The sequence below is a fragment of the Myxine glutinosa genome, chromosome 1 (assembly GCF_964187855.1).
Source record: "Myxine glutinosa chromosome 1, kmMyxGlut1.1, whole genome shotgun sequence".
NCBI lineage: Eukaryota > Metazoa > Chordata > Myxini > Myxiniformes > Myxinidae > Myxine > Myxine glutinosa.
Genome location: NC_136261.1, coordinates 194,116,988 through 194,143,409, shown reverse-complemented (window position 1 = coordinate 194,143,409; position 26,422 = coordinate 194,116,988). Strand labels below are relative to the sequence as shown.

The following is a 26,422-nucleotide window of genomic DNA, read 5'->3' as shown; positions in this document are numbered from 1 at the left end:
TATATGGTGGCGGCCATCTTGGATTTTGACGTGGCGACCCAATTTTCAAGAGCATTCTTCCTTATGCCGAGATACACCCACACACCAAATTAGAAGTTGGTACTTCGCTTATTTTTCAAGATATTCATCTCACAAGGTTCAGACATACATGGCGGTGGCCATATTGGATTTTGACGTGGCGACCCAATTTTCAACAGCGTTCTTGCTTGTGCCTAGATACACCCACACACCAGATTAGAATTTGGTACTTCGCTTATTTTTCAAGATATTCAGCTCACAAGGTTCAGACATACATGGCATCAGACATACATGGCGGTGGCCATCTTGGATTTTGACGTGGGTTGCACCCACACACCAAATTCGAATGCGGTCCTTCGCTTATGCACGCACACACGCACGCCCGCAAGCACACACGCACACACTAGCTGTTCCTGTAGGGTTCTTCTGCTAGGCAGTGCATTTCACAGCAAAGACTCAACCATGAGCACCAGGGAACTTTCAAAAGATCTCTGGGATAAAGTTGTGGAAATGCACAGATCAGGGGATGGGTATAAAATATTTCAGATGCCTTGAATATCCCTTGAAGCACAGTCAAGAGAATCATTAAGAAGTGGAAGGCATATGGTACCACCAAGACCTTTTTTTTTTTTTTGTATACTGAATCGAGGCTCGTGAAAGAGCTAACATTTATTTCACAAACAAATCAACCAGACAAACAAAATATACAAAAAGAGGGAGCGGAAGACAAGATGGGGAGAGAAGGGGAAGCACACAACCACAACATTTGAGAGCAGGGAGAAGTGTGGGAGGGAGAGGGCTTGGGGGCAGGAGGCGTGGGAAGGGGGGGGGGGGGAGGTGGGAGAAGTATAAAACACAAGGGGACCGAAATTAGCGGGGGTAGAAAAGATCAAGGTTTTGGATGGGGGAGGATAAGAGATGGTGGTGAACAGCTGTTTTAAAGACCTGGAGGGTGGAGTGGGATTGAAGAGAGTGAGGGAGTTTGTTCCAGAGGCGGGAGAAAAGAGGAATGAAGGAGTGAAGATGAGCAGAAAGTCTTGATTTTGGCAGTTTAACCATAAGAGGGTTGCAGGCAGATCTTGTGTGACCTGTAGGAATATTTGGGGGACAGAGCCCAGAGAGGGCTGGGGGGGGGGCAAGGCCAGAGAGGAGTCGGTAGAAGACGGAAAGACCACCAACCTGCCTGCGGTGACTGAGTGAAAGGCCCTTGGAGTTAGCTTCATCGCGGGAGATTCCAATGATTCTGAACGCTTTGGTTTCAACAGCGTGAAGACGGGCTAGGTGTGAGGCAGGAGCACCAGACCAGAGGGGAGAGCAGTATTCCATAGAGCTGCGGATGAAAGCCTTGTATGTGGTGAGGAGCTCAGGTGTGCCAAGGAAGGACTTTGCACGACGGAGGATGCCCAGTCGGCGACTGGCTTTGGAGGCCAGATTTGAAATGTGGTTTTCCCAGGAAAGATCATGGCAAATAGTGAGACCCAAAAGCTTGAGTGACAGAACTTCTTGGAGAGGATTTTTCAGAAAGTGGATGGGACGGTTTTCCAGTCGGTCTTTTCGGAGAGACATCGTAAGAGTGTGAGATTTATCAGGATTGAAAGACATGTTCCATTTGTTTGCCCAGTCTGTGATTTTGTCCAGGTCTGCAGAGAGTGAGGAGGCTGCAGACTGCCGATCTGAGGGATGAGGAATGGAGCGACAGAGAGTAGAGTCGTCAGCAAAGAGATAGAGAGGATTTTCAAGAGAGTCAGAGAGATCATTGATGAAGACCAGAAAAAGCACAGGGCCCAGAACACTACCTTGGGGAACTCCAGCCTGAACAGGAAGAGGAGATGAGAGAAACCCATTCAGGGCCACACGTTCACTACGACCAGAGAGGAAGTCCGCCAGCCATGCGTGAAGATTTCCATGGATACCAAAGGAGGAGAGTTTGGTGAGCAGAGCAGGGTGCCAGACCGTATCGCAGGCACGTGAAATGTCAAGGGAGACGGCTCTAATTTCCTGTTTGGCGTTGAGGACCTCCATCCATTGTTGAGAAAGCAGAAGCAGCATGTCCAGAGTAGAGTGACCAGGTCTGAAACCAAATTGATGATCAGAGATCAAGCCATTGGAGAAGAGGAAAGATTTCATATCTGAAGCAATGATGGATTCCATGACTTTGCTGATAATTGGGAGAAGGCTGATTGGTCTGTAGTTGCTGGGATATGTTTTTGCACCTTTTTTGTGCAAAGCGCTGATGTTGGCTGATTTCCAAGCAGATGGCAGATGACCTTGAGCAAAGGAGAGGGTGAAGAGAACAGAAAGAGGGAGTGAAAGAGCGGAAGCACATGATTTTAGGACCCGTGGGCTGATGCCGTCAGGACCAGTTGCAGAATCAGAGTCGAGGGTTGACAGAAACTTTTCCACCTTGTCAGGAGGAAAGGACACAGAGTCCAGGAGCAGCTGGGTACGACTGGGTATGGTGGGTACAGAGAGGGATGGGTTTGGGACACAAGATTTAGAGGCAAACACAGAGTTTAGGCATTCAGCTTTTTCACGTGCGGAGTCAGCCGTTAAGCCGTTTGAGGTGAGGGAGGGGATGGAGGGGGAACAAACACCAGAAACAGATTTGACCAGACGCCACCAGGATTTGGAAGAGGGAGACAGATAAGAGAGTTCGGTCTTGAGAACGGTGAGATATTGTTTCCTGGCTCTCCTGAGGGTGGACACACACTTGTTTCGGGCTTTGTGAAAGGAAATGAGATTTCCTTCCGTTGGATTTGCTTTCCAGGAGACGAAAGCAAGTTGTTTCAGGGCAACAGCCTCACCACAAGATTCCGTGTACCATGGACGGGAGGAAGGGTATGACAACTGAAGACGAGATGGGATAAATCTGTGCATGAGAGAGAGCAATTTACTTTGAAAGAATTCCCAGGATGAGTTGATGTCAGAGGCGGTAGAGATGGGAGACCAGTCCAGATGATTGATGGCTGCTTGAAGATCGTGCCAGTTGGCCTGAGTGAAATGCCAGACTCGTCGACGCTGAGGAGGCTCTCTGAGAATGGTCAGAGAGATGTCCACTTTGACAAGCACATGATGAGATGAGCCGATTGGAGCAGAAGAAGAGCAGCAGACATTTTCAGGGAAGTTTGTCATAACCAAATCCAGAAGAGAAGATGCTCCGTTGACTGAGATCCAGGTCGGGAAATTGACAGATTGTGTCAGTCCCAGTGAGTCGCAGAAGTCCTTTGCTGAAGAGCCATGGCTGGTGAGAGAGGTACCCACACCCAGCCAACTGGCATGGTGACAATTGAAATCACCACATATGAGGAAGAGAGAGTTGGGATGGGTAGATAGAAGTTGGTCCATATTATCAGACAGCGAGATGTAGATGGAGTCATCGCTGTTTGGTGGATGGTACAACACACATATGAACAAAAGGTGGGAGCGAAGGGGAAGCCGTAGCCAAAGGTATTCCTGGGGGTGAGGTGGAGAGAGGGCAGTGGAGGGCGAGTGAGGAAGAGAGTTTTTTATAAAGGTAGCAACCCCACCTCCAGGACGAGGCTCAGGTCTATCATACCGGAGGAGGGAGTAACCTGGGAGAGATACCAAGGCATCAGAGACATCATGAAGGAGGAAAGTTTCTGTTAAGCAGATCACATCTGGTTTGTCAGAAGCAACCTGTATGGAGAGATCAGTCACGTTTGAGCGAAGGCCCCGGATGTTTGAGGTCCATACTGTTAATGAAGAGGAAGGGGGAGCATCGGGTCCAGAATAGGGGGGGGGGGAGGGGTAGGGTAAGATGTGGAAGAGGAGGAAGAGGTAGGGAGAGCTGTTGAAGGTGTGTCAGAGATTTCAGAGATTTCAGAATAGCTTGGAGAAAGGGAAGAATGGGGCGGACAAAAGGTTTGATGGAGATTGGGTGCGGCACAGTGAGGTGTTATTTGAGGAGGAGGAAGAGCGAGGCAGAAGGTTGGGGGAGATGAAGGTGAAAGTTGGAAGGGGGAAGAAGCAGGGAGGATGCTTTGAGGAGGAGGGGTGAGAGGGGAGTCTAGGAGGGGAGGAGCGAGGGAGAGTCTCGGAGGGGAGGGGTGTGGGGGGAGTTTAGGAGGGAGGGGAGGGAAGGGGCAAGGGGGGAGATTTGAAAGGGATGGGTGATGGGGAGGATTTGGAGGGGAGGGGTGAGATTGGATTTTGAAAAGTGTACGATTCATGGGAAACGAACATTTTTTGCAAATTGAGTTTGAGACCTTCGAGTCAAAAATCCGTTTGAGGACACTGAAGGAGGGGTGGAGTTCTGGATAGTTTAGGGAATGTAGAAAGGAGGAACTGTAAGAGATGGTATTATATATATTTTTTGGAATGAATAGATTTGGTGAGCAAGACGAAAGCATCCTTTTGTAGGAAAAGAAGAAAAATGTGTTATAATATATGAGAGAAAATAGTTGTTCACAGGAGAGATTATACATTTCTAACCACGTGATCGCGTGATCGCGAACGAAGAACGAACGAACAAAAAAGAACAACAAATAAACGAATAACACCTGGGAAGGAAATATTTTTTGGGGTTTTTTTTTTTTTGAGTAGAGATATTAAACAAGGAGGTACGGGGTGAACGACTGGGATGAACCAGAGAACGAAAATAAATGCAGCGCATTCGACGAATCGCTGAGAGAAAAACAAAACCACAAGGTCGGAGACGGTACGGTAGCCAAGCCTACGAGTACTAGGCCGCAGAATACTCGATACGCATTAACCGACGATTGTGTATACATGTACGAAAAATTAGCACCGAAAATTTTCCAAAAGATACGCTATAGGTACACACACCGAAAGATAGATAGTCTCGCCAAAAACACAATTGAGAAGGATCACTTAGCTTCGAAAGCGTGAGCGCATGGAACAGCTTCGAAAGACGTGACCTTGCCTAGATCATGCTGTCACTCCAAACTGGATAACAAAGCAAGGAGGAGACTGATCAGAGAGGCCACCAAGAGGCCAATGGCAACTTTTGAAGAGCTACAGGCCTTTATGGCAAAGACTGGACACTGTGTGCATGTGACAACAATATCACAAGCACTCCATAAGTCTGGCCTGTACAGTAGGGTGGCAGGAAAAAAGCCATTACTCAAAAAAGCCCACCTTGAGTCCCATTTGAGGTATGCAAAAAAACACTGGAGATTCTGAAGCCATGTGGCAAAAAGTTTTGTGGTCTGACGAAACCAAGATGGAACCTTTTGGCCTAAATGCAAAACATTACATTTTGGGCAAACCTAACACAGCACATCATCCAAAGAACACCATCCCTACTGTGAAGCATTGTGTTGGCAGCATCATGTTATGGGGATGTTTCTCATCAGCAGGACTGGGACACTTGTCAGGATAGAAGGGGAAATGGATGGAGCAAAATACAGAAAAATCCAAGAGGAAGGATGCAAGAAAGCTGAAATTGGGATGGAAGTTCACCTTTCAATATGACAACGACCTGAAGCACACAGCCAAAGCTACACTGGAGTGACTAAGGAACAAAAAGATAAATGTCCTTGAGTGGCCCAGTCAGAACCCTGACCTAAATCCAATCAAAAATCTGTGGCATTGAAGGAGCTGGGGCTCCCACGTCGATCGGAAGAATGGACGCGACAAAAAGCTGGAATTCATCTGAGTTGCTTTATTGAAATCAAACACTCAGGCACTCTGAAAACCCGTTTATCGGTCAGCAATATATATCTATTAACCCAGGGGGTTTGCCCAGGCCCGGCGCCAGGGGGCGTGGCCCAGCGTCCTGGCTGCGGCCTGGCAAGTTGAGGGCGAGCCTGCCCGGGCATGCCCGGGCGTCCCGACCGAGGCCTGGCAAGTTGAGCGCGGGCCTGCCCGGGCGTCCTGGACGAGCCCGGCATGGTGATCGCTCCGCGTCCTTGATAGGTGCAAGGCAATTGTGAACACCCAGCGGCAGCCGCTACACACGTCCCCCCAGAATCGACTTGCACCGGCAGGGTCAATTTGAGGGGGGTCCTGATGACCCGGCCGAAGCGACCCCTGGCGGGTCGTGGGAGGGGGTCCGGTGAGGTGGTGGGCGGTCGAGTGGGGGGCACCGTGGACGGGGGGCGGCCTCGCCGCGGCGGAAGGGCCACCCGTGGTGGGTGGTCGACGTCCACGTGCGCCGGCTTGAGGCGGTCCACTGCAATCCGGTCCGACCTGCCGCCGATGTCGATGACGAACGACTTGTCATCCCGTCGCAGCACCCGGAAGGGCCCGTCGTACGGCGGCTGGAGTGGCCACCGATGTGCGTTGTGACGCACAAAAACATACTCCGCTGTGCGGAGTGCTGGGGGGACGTAGGACTGGGGGTCACCGTGGTGGGATGTTGGCACGGGGGCAAACCGTCGGGCGGCCTCCTGGAGGTCCGAGCGCTGGTGAGCTGCGGACCAGGGACTGGTAGCGTCGGGCACGAATTCGCCCGGGACGCGTAGCACCTGGCCATAGACAAGCTCGGCGGTGGATGCCTGGAGGTCCTCCTTGGGGGCCGTGCGAAGGCCCAAAAGGACCCACGGCAGCCGGTCGGCCCAACCGCCGTCTTGAAGGCCGGCCATGAGCGCGGCCTTCATGGAGCGGTGGAATCGCTCGCACAACCCGTTTGCTTGGGGGTGGTAGGCCGTAGTACGGTGGAGCTTGACCCCCAGGTTGCGGGCGACCGCGCCCCACAGCTCGGAGGTGAACTGTGGTCCGCGGTCTGACGAGATGTCCGCCGGTGCGCCGAAGCGGGCGACCCAGGTGGCGATGAAAGCCTGCGCCACTTCGGCGGTGGTGGTGGAGACGAGGGGAACGGCCTCCGGCCACCTGGTGGTCCTGTCCACCATGGTGAGCAGGTGTGTGAACCCCCGTGACGGGGGGAGGGGGCCCACCAGATCCACGTTGACGTGGTCGAAACGTCGTTCGGGCACGGTGAAAGGTGCCAGCGGGGCCTGGGTGTGTCGGTGGACCTTGGCCCGTTGGCAGGCCGTGCAGGTGCTGGTCCAATCGCGGACGTCCCGACGAAGGCCGTGCCAGACGAAACGCGCCGACACCAGCTTCTGGGAAGCTTTCCGGCCCGGGTGGGAAAGGCCGTGGAGGGAGGCGAAGATGCGGCGTTGCCAGGTGACGGGCACGATGGGGCGAGGCTGGCCTTGGGAGACGTCGCAGAGCAGGACAGTGTCCGCGCAGGGGATGTCGGCCAGGCGGAGGCCCGTGTCCGCCGCCCGGAGGGCTTGCACCGTGGTGTCGGTGGTTTGGTCCACCGCCATAAGCGCAAAATCCACGCCCAGGTGGACCGCGTTCGCGCTGGCCCGGGAAAGACAGTCGGCCACGGCGTTGTTTTTGCCGGCGACGTGCCGGATGTCCGTGGTAAACTCCGACACGGCGGAGAGGTGGCGCTGTTGGCGGGCCGACCATGGCTCCGTGACCTTGGCCATGGCGTAAACCAACGGCTTGTGGTCGACGAACGCCGTGAAAGGTCGGCCCTCCAGGAGGTGGCGGAAATGGCGGACGGCCAGGTGTAGACCGAGGAGCTCCCGGTCAAACGTGCTGTATTTGAGCTCGTTCGGCCGGAGCTGCCGGCTGAAAAAAGCGAGTGGCTGCCAAACCCCGTTCACCCATTGCTCATGTACGGCGCCCACCGCGTAGTCGGAGGCATCCGTGGTGAGGGCGATGGGAGCGTTGAGCACCGGGTGAGCGAGCAGTGTTGCGTCGGCGAGGGCCCGCTTTGAGCGTTGGAAGGCCGCATCCATTGCTGCGGACCAGGCGATGTCGTGCTTGGCCGGCTTGCCCCGGAGGGCTTCGTAGAGGGGCCGCATGAGTTGAGCAGCGCGGGGCACGAAGCGGTGATAAAAATTCACCATTCCCAGGAATTCCTGCAGGGCCTTTATGGTGCGGGGACGCGGGAACGTGGTGATGGCCTCGACCTTGGTTGGCAGCGGCACGGCCCCGTTCTTGGTGATGTGGTGGCCCAAAAAATCAACGGCCGTCGTGCCGAAGTGGCATTTGGCCGGGTTGACGATGAGGCCGTGCTCGCTGAGGCGCCCGAACAGTGTTCGGAGGTGGAGGAGGTGCTCGGCCCGGGACGTGCTGGCGACGAGGATGTCGTCCAGGTAAACGAAAAGGAACGGCAGGTCACGCAGCACGCCGTCCTTCAAGCGCTGGAACACCTGAGCCGCGTTCGAGACCAAACGGCATCCGCAAGAATTCGAATAAGCCGAACGGCGTGATGACTGCCGTTTTAGGGACGTCGGCCGCCCTGACAGGTACCTGGTGATATCCCCGTATGAGATCAATTTTCGAAAAAATGACCCGTCCCGCCAGACGGGCGGAGAAGTCTTGGATATGCGGGATCGGGTACCTGTCGGGGGTGGTAGCGTCATTGAGACGGCGGTAGTCGCCACACGGGCGCCATCCACCCCCCGGCTTTGGCACGATGTGCAGTGGCGAGGCCCACGCGCTATCGGAGCACCGCACGATGCCAAGGTGCTCCAACGCGTCGAATTCGGCCTTCGCTACGGCGAGCTTGGCTGGGTCGAGGCGGCGGGCCCTGGCGTAGACCGGCGGGCCCGTGGTTGGTATGTGGTGCTCGATCCCATGCCGTACTGCGACGGCCGAAAACGTCGGCCGTGTGAGGGCCGGGAACTCCGTGAGCAGGCGAGCAAACTCGTTCGCCGCCGGGACGGTGCATGCCAGCTCGGTCGGCGCGGAGCTGCTCAATGTGCATACCAGGGAGCTGAAGGTTTCAGCGTTGATTAAACGACGCTGTTGGACGTCCACCAGCAGTCCGTGTGCGCAGAGGAAGTCGGCGCCTAGCAGAGCCATGGGCACGTTGGCGGTTACAAACGTCCAAGCAAAGCGTTGGCCGCCGAAGCAGAGGGTGACGTTGCGCGGGCCGAAGGTGCGGATAGTCGATCCGTTGGCCGCAACCAAGGAGGGGCCGCAAACCGCGGATTGCCTGTCCTGGTCAGAGGCGGATATGACGCTCAGTTGGGCGCCGGTGTCGCACAGGAAGCGCCGTCCGGACGCTTTATCCGTGATGAACAGTAAGTTGCCCGTGTGGCCGGCGCTCATGGCTGGTAATGAACGCCGGCCCGGCCGTTTCCCGGCCTGCCGAAGGTGCACGGGGGTCGGCATGTCCGGGCCTTTTGTCCGAACCTGGCATGATAGTAACACCACGCTTGGTCGGGTGGAGGCCTCGGTCGTCGTGCCGTAGGTGGTCGGCACGGTAGAGCGGCCGCCAATTGCGTCGGCAGTTCGGCCGTCGACCGTGCCGGGTGCTCGGGCGCCATGGTTGTTGCATCGGACGGCGGTGGGTCCCATGTCGCCGCTGCGATGCGCCGTCCTGCGGCGGAGATCTTGTCGGCTTCTCTGGCAAGGGCCCGGGGATCTGTGATCGTCGTGCTTGCCAGGGCGAGGCGTACCGGGTTAGGCAGCTGACGGAGGAACAGCTCCCGGAACAGGAATGCCGGAGAGTGCTCGCCGAGCAGTGAAAGCATGTAGTCCATTCGCTCGGAAGGGCGCTGGTCCCGAGCTCAGGCAGTTCGAGCAGGCGCCGTGCGCGTTCCGCCGATGGGAGGGCGAAAGCATCGAGGAGAAGCTTCTTAATCGCGCCGTATTTGTCAGCGGCTGGCGGGCTTTCGAGGAGGCTCAGGGCGCGGGCCGCGGTAGCCGACCCGAGCGCAGCTACCACATGGTGGAAGCGGGTGTCGTCGGCCGTGATGCCTCGCAGGGCGAACAGGGACTCCGCCTGTGCGAACCAAACCGCCGCGTGAGCCTCCCAGAAGGTAGGCAGTTTAAGGGCGACTGCCGTGTCCATGTCGATAGGTCACCAATGAAGGAGCTGGGGCTCCCACGTCGATCGGAAGAATGGACGCGACAAAAAGCTGGAATTCATCTGAGTTGCTTTATTGAAATCAAACACTCAGGCACTCTGAAAACCCGTTTATCGGTTAGCAATATATATCTATTAACCCAGGGGGTTTGCCCAGGCCCGGCGCCAGGGGGCGTGGCCCAGCGTCCTGGCTGCGGCCTGGCAAGTTGAGGGCGAGCCTGCCCGGGCATGCCCGGGCATGCCCGTGCGTCCCGACCGAGGCCTGGCAAGTTGAGCGCGGGCCTGCCCGGGCGTCCTGGACGAGCCCGGCATGGTGATCGCTCCGCGTCCTTGATAGGTGCAAGGCGATTGTGAACACCCAGCGGCAGCCGCTACAGCATCACCTGAAGTTTGCTGTCCATCAACAATCCCCATGCAACTTGACTGAGCTCGAACAGTTTTGTACAGAAGAATGGGAAAATATTGCCCAATCAAGGTGTGCACAAAGTTGGGAGAGACCTATCCCAACAGACTCACAGGTGTAATTGCTGCCAAAGGTTCTTCCACCAAGTATTAGCTCAGGGGGATGAACACTTATCCAACAAAGATAGTCTCGTTTTGTATTCATAATTAATTTTCTGAAATTTGTAGAATTTGTTTTTCACTTGGAAGTTGTGGGTTATGATGTGTAAATGAAGGTGGAAAAAGTCTGGTTTAATGCAATTCCACTCCAGTCTCCAGGCTATATGGCAACAAAAGGTGAAAATTTTGAAAGGGGGTCGAGACTTTCTATAGGCACAGTACATGATGAGGCATGGATCCTATTTTACAATATGTGTGTTTTCCTGGTTGGAGTAGTAACTATCTGCAGCCAGCGAGCTGTGAGTGTGGTCTTTGGTGCTGCAGCAACAGCTCTGGGATTTATTTGAAAAGGTGAGAGAATACTCCAAAATTTATGTTTCATCATCACTGCATAGTTTAATTAGTTGTCAGTTAAGTGACGCGTATTACTCGCAACTTTCCTTGATATAATTTTCGCATATTTGTGTCTTGAAGTGTCAGTGACAGCTATTCTGTGGCACATGCTGAGCGATAAATAGGTCATTCTGACTGTGTAGTACATACCTTCACATTTCTGTTAAATTGTCACCTACATGACTGTCATCGACATGACATGCCTATAATTAAATAGTTCATTAAATATACATTTTAATTTTAATTTGTGCTGTTCTTTCTTTTAGGTGATAAGTGGAACATTTTTTCCCTCCCACACATCTTCCGATGTCCCTGCTCTCAAATGTTGTGTTTGTGTGCTTCCCCCTCTCTCCCCATCTTGTCTACCGCTCCCCTTATTACATGTTTGATGTGTCTGTTTGATTATTTTTGTGTGATTAATGTTAGCTCTTTCACGAGCTTCGATGTTGTATACAAAAAAAGAAAAAAAAAAAAACTGTTCTTGAGAAATTTCCAGAGAATCATCCAACATTAAAAAAAAAAATCTAAATTTAAATCCTGTTTTGTCATGAAATTATGGAAATGCCAAAGAATTAATTTGGAAATGAAAATTTTCACTTTAAAAAGGCAACTTTTAAACATCCAAGTATACTGCTGTGCTATAATAAATGGAAGCAAGTGTCATTCTATAGTTTCATTAATTACCTAGACACTTGTCAACAATCCACATGCTTCTTATAGCAACTGAATGAATGAATTGCCAGATTCAATTTTCATCAATTTATCACTTGGCTTCCTCATATGATGAAGTTGGCAGTTGGAAATTAACTGGTATACCACTCGCTTCCTCTTCTCTTGGCAGAACTGCATACAAGATAAATCATTCACATGACAGAATTATTAAGTCCATCAAACCCATATGTAATAATAAAATAAGTAGGACTGTACACTGATGTCTCTTCAAGTCCATGGAGTTCACTGTTATACATGTATAAAGTCATGCATAAATCTGAGATGCTCTCCCACTCTCAATAATTGATTTGGTCACCCATCCTCATCAGCTCAAAATTCAAACTCTTCTGTGTCATTGAAAAAATAAAAACACTGATTGATTTCTTGATCTGATTTCTTTATTTCACTGATTTCACTGAGCACTGATTTCTTGTGGACAAACACTTTAATATACAGTCACGTGAAAAAGTAAGTACACCCCTTGTAAAGTTTTGACTTTTTCAACATATTTCAACATACAGCTATTTGATCTTCATTTCAACAATATTGATAGATAAAGGTGATATAATATAACAAATATCATGAAACATTTACATTTTGTAGTCCATTGTATCATTTAAATAAACATAAATGCAAATTTCACATGTGGAAAAAGTAAGTGCACCCCATGAAATGTTTTTAAAATCTTTTTAACATATGTGGACATATCAATATTTGATCTTCATTTAAACAGTATCTATAGATAAAGGTGATCTAATTGAACAAAAAACAATGATTAATTGACTTTGCAATAATTTATTCAACAAAAAATTGTTGCACAGCATGCACAATTGCATGCACAGCTCGTTTCAAATCCCCCCCACAACATCTCGATTGGATTTAGATCCGGGCTTTGACTTGGCCATTCCAGAACCCTCCATTTCTTTCTTTTCAGTCATTCCTTGGTGGATTTACTGGTATGTTTAGGGTCATTGTCATGTTGCAAGGTCCACCTTCGGTTGAGCTTCAACTTTCCGAAAGATGGCCTCACATTATCCTCAAGCACTCTGGTACAATGAATAATTCATAGTGGATTATATGATGGTGAGCTGCCCAGGCCCTGATGCAGCAAAGCTGCCCCAAACCATATTTCCACCACCATACTTTACAGTTGGTATCAGGTTCTTGTGGTGAGTCAAAGGTAGAGCTATTTGGCCACAGTACCAGAAGACTTGTTTGGCGAAAACCAGACAGTATTTGACCACAAGAACCTGATAATAACCATCTAAAGGTGGTTATTATCAGGTTCTTGTGGTCAAAAACTGTCTTTGGTTTTCGCCAAACAAGTCTTCTGGTACTGTGGCCAAATAGCTCTACCTTTGACTCATCTGTCCAGAGCACATTGTTCCAGAAGTGCTGGTCTTTGCCTAGGTGTTCATTGGCAAACTTTAGTCTTGCCCTGATGTTCTTTCTGGACAGCAAAGGTTTCCTCCTGGCACACCTCCCATGTAGATCAAATTTGTGCAGCCTCTTTCCGACGGTGGACTCGTGCACTTTGACATCAACAGTGGCAAGAGCTACCTGTAGGTCCCGTGATGACATTCTGGGGTTCTTAGAGACTTCTTTCAGCATCTTGCGGTCTGCTCTCGGGCTGAACTTGCTGGGGCGGCCTGGCCTGGACAAGTTGGCAGTTGTTTGGAATCTTCTCCACTTGTAGATGATCTTCCGGACAGTCAAATTATTGATTTCAAATTGTTTGGAGATCTTTTAAAATCCCTTCCCAGACTCGGAGGCATCTATAACCTTCTTTCTGAAGGCCTCAGAGAGCTCTTTTGATCTAGGCATGGTGATGCCACACACTTCAACAAGAAAGAGCAAACCAAACTAAATGTCAGGTTTAAATAAGACAGGTTCCTCCAAGATCCTCTCTAACGATGTTCTAATCATTTGCACCTGAGCTGGTGCACCTGATTCTAATTTTAGGTATTTGAAGTAGTGATAAATGTAGGGTGTACTTACTTTTTCCACATGCAAAATTTGCATTTATGTTTATTTAAATTATACAATTGACTACAAAATGTAAATGTTTCATGATATTTGTTATATTATATCACCTTTATCTATCAATATTGTTGAAATGAAGATCAAATAGCTGTGTTGAAATATGTTGAAAAAGTCAAAACTTTACATGGGGTGTACTTACTTTTTCACGTGACTGTATTTGAACGCTGTGTGGCGCATCGTGTTCAATATGGAATAATGATGGACACAGGATATTTGACAGAAGCCTTTCTATTGTGCCTTTGGAAAAAAACTCATCATATTAAAGATCCCTTATTCAAAAGCTCAACAAAAGACCTCACCTGATTGTTCTGGACTTTCCACAAGCACGTTTACATCAGGCAGAAAGGAGCCATCCAATTATTACATATATAGACAGACATGGCACAATTGCTGATGAACACCTCTTCCTCACACACCCTTTCCTTTCCCATACCTCCTTTCCTTCAAGCTTGCTTTAATTTTTCTCAGTTTATCTCTTTCACTCTCCCAACCCTAATCCTCGCACCTCCCTTCAACCACAAGTTATCCTTCCGATTTAGAAAATGCAATGTCTTGCTACCATCTTAACTCTCCTTTTATTTATTCTAAGCCTGTTGCTGTTACTGTCCATGGTCTTGTCAAATGTGGTAAAGTCTTTTCTGTAACGTTTGCCAATGTCCTGTGATTAAAGGACACCTTTAATTTAGGGCTGTTTAGTTTAGCCACAGAAGTGTCTGTAAAAAGGTCCACTGTAATAACTAGAGAGTGAATAGAACACCTTACCCCGCACAGTCTGCAGGACATAGAAGGGGTCTTTTAATTAAACTCTTGCTTTGCGTTTCCGAGCATGATCTACATTTCCTATGAGCCGCAATTTTGTCTGAATGGCAATATTCCCCAATGACGAGAGCACGAGCGGAAAATTTGATTGGTCGAGATGGTCTAAAATGATGTAATATTTTGTCCAAGTACTGCAAAACTGGAGGTTTTTGGAAGTGACAAGAAGGCGATTTGTGTTCTTCAGTGTTCAAGTATATAATTCAATTTAAGTAAAAGATTTTAAAGACTGTAGAAATAAAAACATTCAGAAGTTCACCATTCTTGAATGCACGTTCTTTTACACCACCATATTTTACACGTTGACTGCCGACTCTTGCCAGCAGTCAAATGCCCTGAATCATGTAGGGCAAGATTATTTCAGTTATAATCATTTATCTTCGCGTTGTAACCATCTCTTCTTTAGTCTTCGTTGAGCTGAAGTGAGCTTTTTGTCGGTCATATTTGTGCACTTTGATTTTCAAAACCGCATATAATGGTACAACAAACATTTGACCAGGATTATTACATAGATTGATGTTCACCAAATTGCCAGGAGATAGTTTATTGAATTATCTGGCACGCCAGCATATTATTTTTACAATACAATTTACAGTTGTAGTTGGCATACTTGTAGTGGCAGAATCTGGTACACCCAGCACACCAGCACTACGATTATACGAACGGCAGTCAAGATGTTAAATTAGTTATCACCTCCGCCACCAAAGGTGGATGGAGGTTATGTTTTCAACCCTGTCTGTCTGCTTGTGAACAGGATATCTTAAAAAGTTGTGGACGGATTTGGACGAAACTTGGTGGAGAGGTTGTGAGTGTGACAAGGAATAATCGATTCAATGTTGGTGAATATCTGGATCCTGATACGAGAATTATTTAATTTTTAAGCGATTCTTTACCATTGGGAGATGGACAAAAATGATAAATAGCAGGATATCTCAAAAAATTGTGGATGGATTTGGACAAAACTTGGTGGAGAGGTTGTGTGTGTGACACGAAATAATCGATTCAATGTTGGTAAAGATCTGGATCTAGATAGAAGAATTTAAGTGATTCTTCACCATTGAGAGATGGTGCCAAAAACGATATATAGCAGGATGTCTAAAAACGTTATGGACGAGTTCTGACAAAACTAGGTCCATAAATTGGATAGGTGACAAGAACAAGCTGATTAGATTTTGGTTCAGGTCTGGATCCAGATACGACCTATCAGTGGGATACAAAACGTAAACTGCTCACCTGGTGGAGGTATGCTCTCTACTGAGTGCCGTTCTCGTTCGTGCCTGTTTGTGTCCTTTATCTGATCACGGTTTCCTTAAAAACATGTTTCCTGTTTGGAATGATTTTCAATTTTTTTTGACTGCCAGGCAGGCAGAGTAATAAAAATAGGACCTTAGGTCCTGACGCTCACCTGGATCAGAAACAACAGTCACTCAACCCGCCCCCCCCCCTCACCCCACCCCCTGCAGATCCCCCTTAGACCCCGATTATTTTTTTTATAAATACCGTGAACAATCGTTGGTACATCAAAGGTGATGAAAGTTGTGGTCATCGAAATATTGTAAAGTTTCATTTCAGAGAAGAGAGCAAATACCTATTGAGGGGGTAAGGGGTGGGTCAAAAAGCCCCTCTCGTACACTCAAGTGAATGCAGATTTTAATGCGGTCATACACGTTCGTTAGGGATGAGATATGAAGCTTCGGGCCAAGTTTCATCAAAACCGTGCGTTTGGTTCAAGCAATAATGACTGAAGTGTTTACGGACTTGCTCTCACTCAATCACCGACTGATTTACCTACGGACACGGCTCGATCGCATAAGCTCAAAGGACTAAAGTTCAGGATGTGAGCCAAATAAATTACATCACTCCTCTCTACGCATGCACGATCAGGACGAGATTCTGTACAATTTGCCAAATTCAGAGCCAAAGTACTGCTAATCTGCAGGTTTGTGTTCCGATTCTTGTTCTGCAGTGTTCAAAATATAACAATCAATTGACATCAAGTAGTTCCTCATTCACAAACTGACGTCTGTAAACAGACAGACCAAATGACCCAATTACTTAACCCCACTTTTCTCTGTGTACACGAGGTAATTACTGGATTCAATTATTGTATTTAAGAGATTAAATAATCTTGCCGTGAAGTAAATATAGTCGTAATTATCACCACACAAATGGAGTTAGATTGAAAAACCAAAGGCATGGAAGCAGGTTATATTGAAATTTTATTTATATTCATCAAATTATCAAGGCAGATGAGAAATCATTACAGCAGAGCAAAGAAGAGTTTGGAAAACAACATCAATTTCAAAATTGCATCATGAGCATAGATAGCATGAACAAGACAGATGTTCGGAAGCAGCAGATCCATTGGTCACTTCAGACTTTCAACATGTTGCTTCAATTTCTCCCCGTTTGCACCCGAAAATCGCTTTACCTTTGGAGGAAATTTTAGAAAAGTTTTACAATTCAAGCTTTCATGTGTCAAACGCAAAAAAAACAAATACTATAATGGAGTTGAACACAACAAACTAGCATTTTCTTTTCTTGGCAGGAGTTCCAATATGCTTTATTTGTTTAAAAATAAAAAATAAAAAATCCAGCCTCACCCCGACAATGAGCAAAAATTCTCGAGGTTTTTACAGTGCCTTCAGAAAGTACTGTATTCACACCCCTTGACTTTTTCACATTTTGTTGTTTTTACAGCCTGAATTTAAAATGGATGAAATTGAGATTTTTGGTCACTGATCTACTATACACATAATATTAACCCAGAATGTCAGTGGAATTTTGTTTTTAGAATTTTTTTTACAAATTCATTTAAAATGAAAAGCTGAAATGTCTTGAGTCAACAAGTATTCACCCCCTTTGCTATGACACCACATTCCTTTCATCATCCTTCAGATGTCTCTACAACTTGATTAGACTCCACCTGTAGCCAATTCAATTGATTGGACATGATTTAGAAAGAAACACCTTTCTATATAAGGTCCCACAGTTGCCCGTGCATGTCAAGAACAGAAACTCTACTATGAAGTCCAAGGAACTGTCTGTATAACACCAAGATAAAATTGTGAGGAGGTATAGATCTGAGGAAGGGTATAAAACAATCACCGGAGTGTTGAAAGTTCCCAAGAGCACAGTGAGCTCCATCATTAGGAAATGGAAAGAACATGAAACTCTTCCTGGAGCTGGCCTTCCGACAAAACTGAGCAACCGGGCAAGAAGGACCTTGGTCAGGGAGGTGACCAAGAACCCAAAGACCACTGGCAGAGCTACAGAGTTCCTGGGTTGAGATGGTAGAACCTACCAGAAGGGCAACAGTCTCTGCAGCACTTCATACATCGAGGCTTTATGACAGAGTAGCCAGACGGAAGCCACTCCTCAGAAAAAGGCACATGACAGCATGCCTGGAGTTTGCAAAAAGGCACTTCAAAAACTCAGAGCATGAGGGGAAATATTCTGTTGTCCGATGAAAAGAAAATTGAACGTCTTTGCCTGAATGCAGAATGCTATGTCTGGCGGAAACCAAGCACAGATCACCTATCGAACACCATCCCTTCCATGAAGCATGGTGGTGGCAACATCATGCCATGGGGATGCTTTTCAGTAGCAAGGACTAGGAGACTTGTAAGGATGGAGTGAACAATGAATGGAGCCAAATACAGGCAAATCCTTGAGGAGAACCTGCTTCAAAGTGCAAAAGACCTTAGACTGCAGCAAAGATTTATGTTCCAACAGGACAATGACCCGAAGCATACAGCCAAAGCAACACTCAACAAGAAAGTGAAAGTCCTTGAGTGGCCCAACTAAAGTCCAGACTTTAATGCCATTGAGAATCTGTGGAAAGACTTGAAGATTGCTGTTCACCGACACACCCCATCCAACTTGACAGAGCTTGAGCAAATCTGCAAGGAATAATGGGAGAAACTCCCCAAATCCAGATGTGCAAAGCTGATACAGACATACCCAAGAAGACTTGAAGCTGTAATCACTGCCAAAGGCACTTCTACGAAGTATTGACTCAGGGGGCTGAATACTTCTGTGAAGTAGATATTTCAGTATTTCATTTTCAATATACTTGTAAAAACTCCAAAAATACATGTTTTCACTTTGTCATTATGGAGTATTGTGTAGATCATGACAAAATTTTTAATTCAATTCATTTTAAATTCAGGCTGCAACAAAAAATGTGTAAAAATAAATAAATATCAAAGGGTGTGAATACTTTCGGAAGGCACTGCATATGCAAAGGCAGAAAATCAAACCATGATCCTTTACCCCTATACACATCTCCCCCTACTCCCTTTCCCCTTTCATCCAGATGTACCATGTCGATAGATAGCTCTTTAGGATGTTTAAAAATGGAGCGCAAGATAATGCCACTATTATTTTGGTCATCCGACAAAAACTCATTTTGCTTACCTCGGAAGAATGACAGGCCGAGTCAAACCCACCTGGTGTTAATTCAATGGCCAACCAGGATTTGAACTCGGAACCCAATGATCACAAGCAAGACATTGAGCAAACACCAGGTTACAAGTGTTCTGATCAATAGGGGGTGCCTGTCACACATCTGCCATATTTAGTCATCCATTATACAGTTTAGGAGGAATTTGGTAGCCAGAAAGGAAGATTTTCACAGTTAAAATGTACTTCTGGCTAAAGCTGCAGTCTTGCTGGTGTGAGGTACCGCCTATTGGTCAGAACTCGTAGTAACTGCTCGTGTGAGACAAGGGCTCACAGTCACCATTCCAGTGCAGAAGTACTACATGAAAATCTCCTTTTTCATCAACTTTGACAATCCCACATATTCGAGACGATATTAATACATTGGCTCCAAGTTGAAAACTATCTACTAATGTTCTGTACTGGGACAATACAGATCATTATTTAACATTCATGACCAACCTGGTGTTGGCTTAGTGGTTAGGGCGCAGGCTTGGGATCCTAGGATCCTGGGTTCGAATCCCGATCGATCGCTGAATTAACGCCAAGGGGGTTGACTCAGCCTGTCATCCTTCCGAGGTCGGCAAATTTGAGTACCAGCTTGCTGGGATGAATGATCACGGTGTGTACCCCGATTTAGAATAGGTACACCATATCCCTGCGCATCGTAAGAGGCGACCAAGGGTTGGCGTCAGGAAGGGCATCCGGCCATAAAAACATTGCCTCAAACAGGGAACCATGATTGTCATGGGGCCCGCAAGGCTAACCCCTGCTCTAGCGGGGAAAATGGCCTTAAAACAATCATTCATTCATTCATTCATGACCAACAACACATTAAATCACAAGGTATCAAAAGAGGCTTAAAATAGTCTCACCTCAGCCTGGTTCTTGTAGAACACAAATGTTGGCATGGATGTAATTTCACAATGTTGAGCTACATCCTGCAACAAACAATAATGAAAATGAAAACAATAAGTGATTACATCGATACATTCAAAAGAGAATTGCAAAATACATGTGATGCTTGTCCCCAGGAGCAATTATGCTGTTACTATTTGTGTAGAAGTTAAATCATCGCAATTTGAGCAAAAAGCTCACCAAACATTCCGTACTTCTCAAAAATAAAAAGCAATAGTGGAATTTTCTTTTTTTTCCACAATTACATCTCAAAGTAATTCCACTAATCTGCATTGGTTAACTACCCATATAAATATTGAGCGTGATCGGCAGTTGGACCAATATCGTTTTCTATTTGTTTTTTTTACAGTTTGGGTGTTCGCAGCCAGGAAATTACAAATACCTGTACCAATTACCAAGTACCAATCAACGTTCAGCACAAGTGCTCCGCCCAATCCAGAAACATTTTTGGAACAATTAGGCTACATAAAAATAAAAAGTTGTTGAGCGCCCTTTTTTTCTCAAAAGTTCGGGTAGGGAGGGAGGTTTTTATTTTTATTTTTTATATTTTTTTCCTACTTTCCATTGAGTTTTGTTGACATGGAAAAATATGAAATAAAGACTCCTTTCTCCTCAAAATGATTTTATTTCTTCATTCATCAGGTTCCATCCTGTGATCCGTGGCCGTGTCTGCAGCCAACACAAATTTGAGAAATGAGCCAAGAGTCTTTGTCACATCAGACACTTTGCAAGCTGGTGAAACTTTCGTCACGTCAGTTTTACTGGGGCCGGCGAATACTTTGACAAAAGTACCGCGTGTATCGTCAGGCAATGGCTCCCTATCCCCATCATACTTGCCGTCTGAGAACTCTGCATAGAAGTCCGAGATTGTAACATCCAACTCGATATTGCATGCAAACCAGTCCTTCACCGTCTTGGAAGAGCCCTCCCGGGCTATTGATGCGATCACAATAGGCATTTCAAGCCGATTCTAGCACGAATCAATACAGATTTCAGCGGGAAAAATCTCACACAATAGCCACCATGAATGGCCAACGTAAAATGGGTGAAGTTGCCTGAGGCACTTGCGACGCTCTGCGCAGCACGCACTGCGCATGCGGTGCAGAACGGCGCCAAATTTGAATGTGAAAAGATCGTTTTTTATGATTTTTTTCCAAAAAAAAAAAAAAGTTTCGGGTCGGGTGTGTTTCGTAGGGTCGGGCGGGGACGATCAACAACTCTTTTTTTATCTGGCCTTAAGCAGAGGGAGGCGACTTCAAAATGCACAAACAGTGGTAAATAACTTAAATACTGCAAACTTGTGGCAATACAATTTTAGAAAGTGATATTACTGGCTTAACCTTTAAAAAATATGCAAATGCCTACATAAAGCTTGTATGGTCAACTACACACCTGGACGAAACCCATAAACCTGTCTCATTACCTTTGAAGTAAAATTAAAATGGAAACGAATATTATACATTTTCCAACAGGCTCATCTCTTCCCAATAATGACCACTGCCCGACTGGCAAGATGTGGGCACCAACAGTCCGTCTGATGTGATGGCAGAAATGGTATTAGTGGCAAACATGACAACACATTATTTTTGGATGAGCAACGATTACAGCAAGTATGTTGTTGTTGACATAGTATGTCAACCAGGACTGCAGCTGCAAACAATCTTTGGTCAAACGATTTCTGCAGCCACAGTGCCCAGACAGAATTAGAGCTCAGCTGGTAGTATGTTGACCACTGACATGTTGCCATAGGGTCAAAATCACCAGGCCTAAAGTTGCTCAAGGAAAAGGTTGAGAGTGGGGCAAATCAGCTCTTTCTTGGGCAATCCACATTTCAAAGTTATCCTCCAAATCCAACCGCCGATTGGTCATCCTCCGTCGTACAACCTCTTCCCTTGGCACACCTGAACTTCAATCCACTGAAAAGGCCTTCATCCGCAGCTCGATGGAGAACTGCTTGTTCCCTTCTGCGCTGGCTCCCCTGCCTCACATCTTGCTCAGCTTCACGCCATGGAAGCCAAGGCCTTCAAAATCATTAGAATCTCCCACTTCAAGATTATTGGAATAGACCCATAGACTCAGATGAAGCCAAGTCGATGGGTCTAACACTTCGCCACTGCAGACAGGTTGGTGGTCTCTGTCTTCTATTGCCTTCTTTCAGGTCTTGCACTCTCTGCTCTTTTGCCCCCCCCCCCCCACCCCTCTCCATCCCCCCAGGATTCTTCAGGGCACATGGTTCACCAAAAACCCCCTTCTGGTAATACTACCTAAATCCAGGCTCACTGTTCACCTCACATTCATTCATTACTCTTTTTCCCCAACCTGTTTCCCCAATCGTTATATATTTAAATTTTAATTTCTTGACTTTTTTTTAGCTGGCACAGAACATCTACATAACGAGAGCTGCTTACATCTCACCAGGGCTTCCAGCAGCAACACAATTTCACTGATTTTCCAAATATTGACCATTCCTATCTCTTCTCCCTTTGCTAACCCAATCCCCCCTTCTCCCTTTGCTAACCCCAATCCCCCCTTTGCTAACCCAATCCCCCCTTCTCCCTTTGCTAACCCCATCCCCTTTTCTCCCTTCAAACCCACTCCCTCCCCCATCTCCCCTCACTATATGCATTCTATTTTTGTCCACCTATTTCTTACCCATTAACCTGGTACTCTTTTTGTTTAGCTCCTCCACGAACCTTGACTTTGCATCAAACCTTCTTTTTTAACTCTCAAAGCATGACGTTTTCCCTTCACCTTTTTGTGCTTGTCAAGTGAAAATAAAGGAAAAACCACACTCTAAAGTGTGAAGAGTTTAAACCACACCCCACACCTCCCCACAATTTACCTGAGCAACATCCACGTCGACGACACAGAAGATGATATTCCGGTGCAGCGAAGCCAACCCCTGGAGAACGGAATGGTAAAATGAATATGGATTTACATCAATAGCAAAAGAAATGACAAACTTTCCAAAACAAGTACTATTGACAACAGCTTTTCCTCAAAACCAAATGTTTATGTGTCAAATTGCTTGTCTGCATTACACAATGGCAAGCACAAGTAATGCAAGCCCAGCGAGTCTCGACAATAATAGCAAGGGTAGCAAGATAACAAGATAACAAAACAGAGAAGGACAGAGAGAGGGCATCAGATCATAAAGACGAAGTAAAGAAAAGTCAACAAAGAGGAAGAATCAAGATTGTTACAAATTCCTTGTGATGGTTAACACTGTTACATGGTGTATTGTGTTAAGTGAATGGTTAACACTTGCATACTTGTGATTCGATATGGGACAAATTGTTTATCGTATCGTATTTCAATTGTATGTTGTGGGTTAAGATTGCGAGTGTTTGGGAAATTCAAGACAGCCTCTGGACAGTGAACCATCTCACTTTAATGACCAATTTATCTTGGAATCTGGATGTAGACACATCTCATAACGAGAACAACACTCGTTAGATAGAGCACGTACATCCGCCAGACTGAACAGTTTATGTTTTGCATTCCATAGATAGGCCGGATCCAGATCTTCACCAAAATCGAACCAATATGTCCTTGTCACACACCCATCCTGTCCATCTACCTTTGGTCGTGGAGGTAATTATGAGGAAAGGTAGTTTCTAAAAGAAGGGGCATTACGAATGTTCAACTGAGTATATAAACCTAAAGCGGACAATACGTTTCGTTTACCTTTTGCTTAGCCGTGTTCAATTCCGTGCTGGCGTGTTCACATATCACATGGGTTTTATTTGTTAAACAAATCTAAGTATGACTCAGTCCCCTGCCGGTTGGATATCGATTGAGCAAAGAATGTTCAGTTTCTGACAAGGATCATCGACTCCATGTTGCATTTATAATTGTTCCCCGATTTTTAATCAGTGAAGCCACTTCAATATTTGGCTATCTCCATCCATCCATCCATCCATCCATCCATCAAAAAGACGAAGAACCTTTCTAACCCACTGTTTAATTCTAAAAGGGTTCTAAAAGGTAATTATAAAGGATTCAACAGGATAATTCTAATGGGTTTCGTTTGTTTCTATGCTTTTCCTATTTCATATTAAACTCGAGCAATGCGACTGTCGCCAAAATGCCTACAGTAGATGCCCTCGTTCACTGTCCTAAAAATAAACAAGTTTGATTTAAATCCCTTCAGCTGTTTTCAAGTATCACATTTTCACCAGCCATGACAGGTTTCACATCGATCGGTGAAGCGGTTTCAAAGTAGGGTTTTAAAAAAAATATCGGCTTTCAAGCAAACATGGAAGCCATACCACATGACGTATGACCTTAAAAATGTACACTCTGCATATTGTCCTGTCAGCCCGAACGGTTAACACCACAGGGTGACGAATGGCAACAATGGTTTTTACTTCGAGGTTATCAAGCTGAAAATTGGCGGCACTTTTTCAGGGCGTGAGAGAGGCAGAAAGAACCAAAGTGCTTATCTGCATGATTTGCATGAAGCTCACAGGGTTTTATCCGAAACCCACAAAACACAGAAACACGACAACAAATTAAATGCACAATAATGAATTTAATAGAATTAAAGCACGGAATGGAAATAAACGGTGAGGTAAATCTGTAATTCAAATTTGGGACGCCTGCACTCAAACACGAAAACAGACAAGGGGAAAGATAATTAATATAAAATGTTTTAAAGTCGGCCGGCACTCAGCTTTGCTCCAACGAGATCACCGAATACAGTCGGCAGCACAAGGCGGCCCGAAGCCGCTCGCACAGGAAATGCACAAGATGGCACAAAGTCCCTCTCTGCGTCGCCATGAACGTGAGGGGGTTCATGCAGCCGGTCCCTTTTCGCTCGCCTCTCTCCGAAACGTGACGCGGCTCCAGCCCCCATGAAAAACACCACCAAACAACAGCCCTGGCTCCAACGTTGCAAAGGTTCTCTGAGCTCCGAACAGTTCTTCCCACGAGCACCCGAGACAAAGCAACCACCCGCCACAAAGCCAGCGAGAGAGAAACAGAGAGATTCTTCCTCTTCCCCTGCTCGAACCTTCTCGCTCTGACGTCACCCCAAAGTCACCCCGACCAATCGCCGAGTTCCACTGAATCACCCCATGGTCGGGCTCGACCAATAACGAACTTCGGGGCAAGGCCTTTTTCCTTGCTCAATTGGTGGGCGGGGTAAATTGTCTATTACGATTCCTTGGAGGCGGGGTTTACTCGTCGATCTTAATGTCCGGGTACTGTCAGCAATTATGTCGGTTGTTGTTGTTGTTGGTTAAAGATGTGGGTTTTTATGGCCGGCTTGTTATAATTGTAAAACATAGGGACAAATCACAGGAGGCAATCACATACCGGGGAAAGTAATCTTAACCCTTATCTATATAACACAAGCTCCAACCCCCGTGTGTGAAGACACCAGGGGCAGATCCATGGGGGGGGGGGGGGGTGCGCACCCCCCCTTCGATCCAGGACGAGGGTGAAGGGGGTGCGCACCCCCCTCTGGACTTTTGATAAATTATAAGCTCTGATTATCCTGGAACAACCCTCGTGTCCAGATTATATTGAACATGGAACGTTTCAGGCAGCTTACCAATGCTCAAGAGGTTTCAAATCACTTTTGCTTTATTATAAAACACTCCAAGTGCGACGGTAAAAAACATACTTTCATCACATAAATCCACCGTCCAAAGCGAAATAATCAGCATCAGCCACTCCAGTGGATATGACGCGAAGACAACGCCGTGGCGATGACGCAACACATGGGTGGAGCATGAATTGAATATGTGATGAGGAAAACATGGGTGGAGCATGATATGCATGAGGCAAACATGGGCGGAGCATAAATATACAGCATTACATTGAAACCCGTTTACAGTGGAGCACAATTATAATGGTTGCAGTACAGTTTGTGCAGAATTCAAATTTCTCTTCAAGTTTGTGTCAATTATTCGTGTGTGTCCATGATCGATACTCATGTGCTATGTCGACGAGTTCATTAAATCACTCGACATGGGGTACGTTCACATTAGTACTGTGGTGCTGGGCACACACGTTAAACAAAGGTAGGCCACAACGCTTTGGGTTAACTCGAGCTCTTTATTCGTTGCTCACTCGTCAGCACTGCCGTGCTCGGGGCTGCGAGCCCGCGTGTATATCCGGAGGCCACGCCTCACTTGGGGCGTGGCCGACACCCACTGGTGCGCGGAATTATGTCACTGCGCCAGTGAGCCATCGTGTCCGCCACACGCCCCCCCCAGAATTCCCACGCACCTGAAGGGTCAGTTTGCTGGGCAACCGGATGACCCGGCCGAAGCGCCCTCTGGCGGCTGGCGGCGTCTGGGATGCCGGGATGCCATCTGGGATGTCTCTGGCGGCATCTGGGATGGGTGCAGGGCAGGGGGGTGGCGTGACGGCGGGGATGGGCGGTGCCGGGGGTCCGCCCGCCGGGGGGCGGCCCCGACGCGGGGGCAGAGCCGCTGGCGTGGGGTGGTCCAAGTCGAGGTGGGCCGGCTTGAGGCGATCCACGGAGACGCGGTCAGGAGTACCGCCGATGTCCAGGGTGAAATGCTTTGCCCCGGTCTCCAGCACGCGGAAGGGCCCGTCATACGGGGGCCGCAGCGGTGTCCGGTGGGCGTCGCGGCGGACGAACACGTACTCCGCCGTGCGAAGCTCCGGGGCAACGTGCGTTGGCGGGCAACCATGGTGCGCCGTCGGCACCGGGGCGAACCTCCG

General features: G+C 47.3%; 1 protein-coding gene and 1 long non-coding RNA gene across 2 annotated transcripts in view; one reads left to right on the top strand and one right to left on the bottom strand.

The window, feature by feature from the left end:
- Positions 1-8,577: 8,577 nt before the first annotated feature.
- LOC137432546 (uncharacterized) lies at positions 8,578-11,884 on the top strand. The gene is made up of 2 exons (XR_010985518.2): positions 8,578-10,750; positions 11,059-11,884. It is a non-coding gene; the product is annotated as an uncharacterized LOC137432546 (long non-coding RNA).
- A 4,679-nt stretch (positions 11,885-16,563) lies between these two features.
- The window catches only part of LOC137432520 (thioredoxin), a 35,289-nt gene continuing 25,430 nt past the window's right edge, over positions 16,564-26,422 (bottom strand). The window contains exons 3-5 of the mRNA XM_068124537.2: positions 22,566-22,625; positions 19,681-19,746; positions 16,564-16,793 (exon numbers count right to left, since the gene is read on the bottom strand). Coding sequence (XP_067980638.2) covers positions 16,731-16,793; positions 19,681-19,746; positions 22,566-22,625 — 189 coding nt within the window. The 3' untranslated portion in view covers positions 16,564-16,730. The remainder of the gene's footprint in view (positions 16,794-19,680; positions 19,747-22,565; positions 22,626-26,422) is intronic.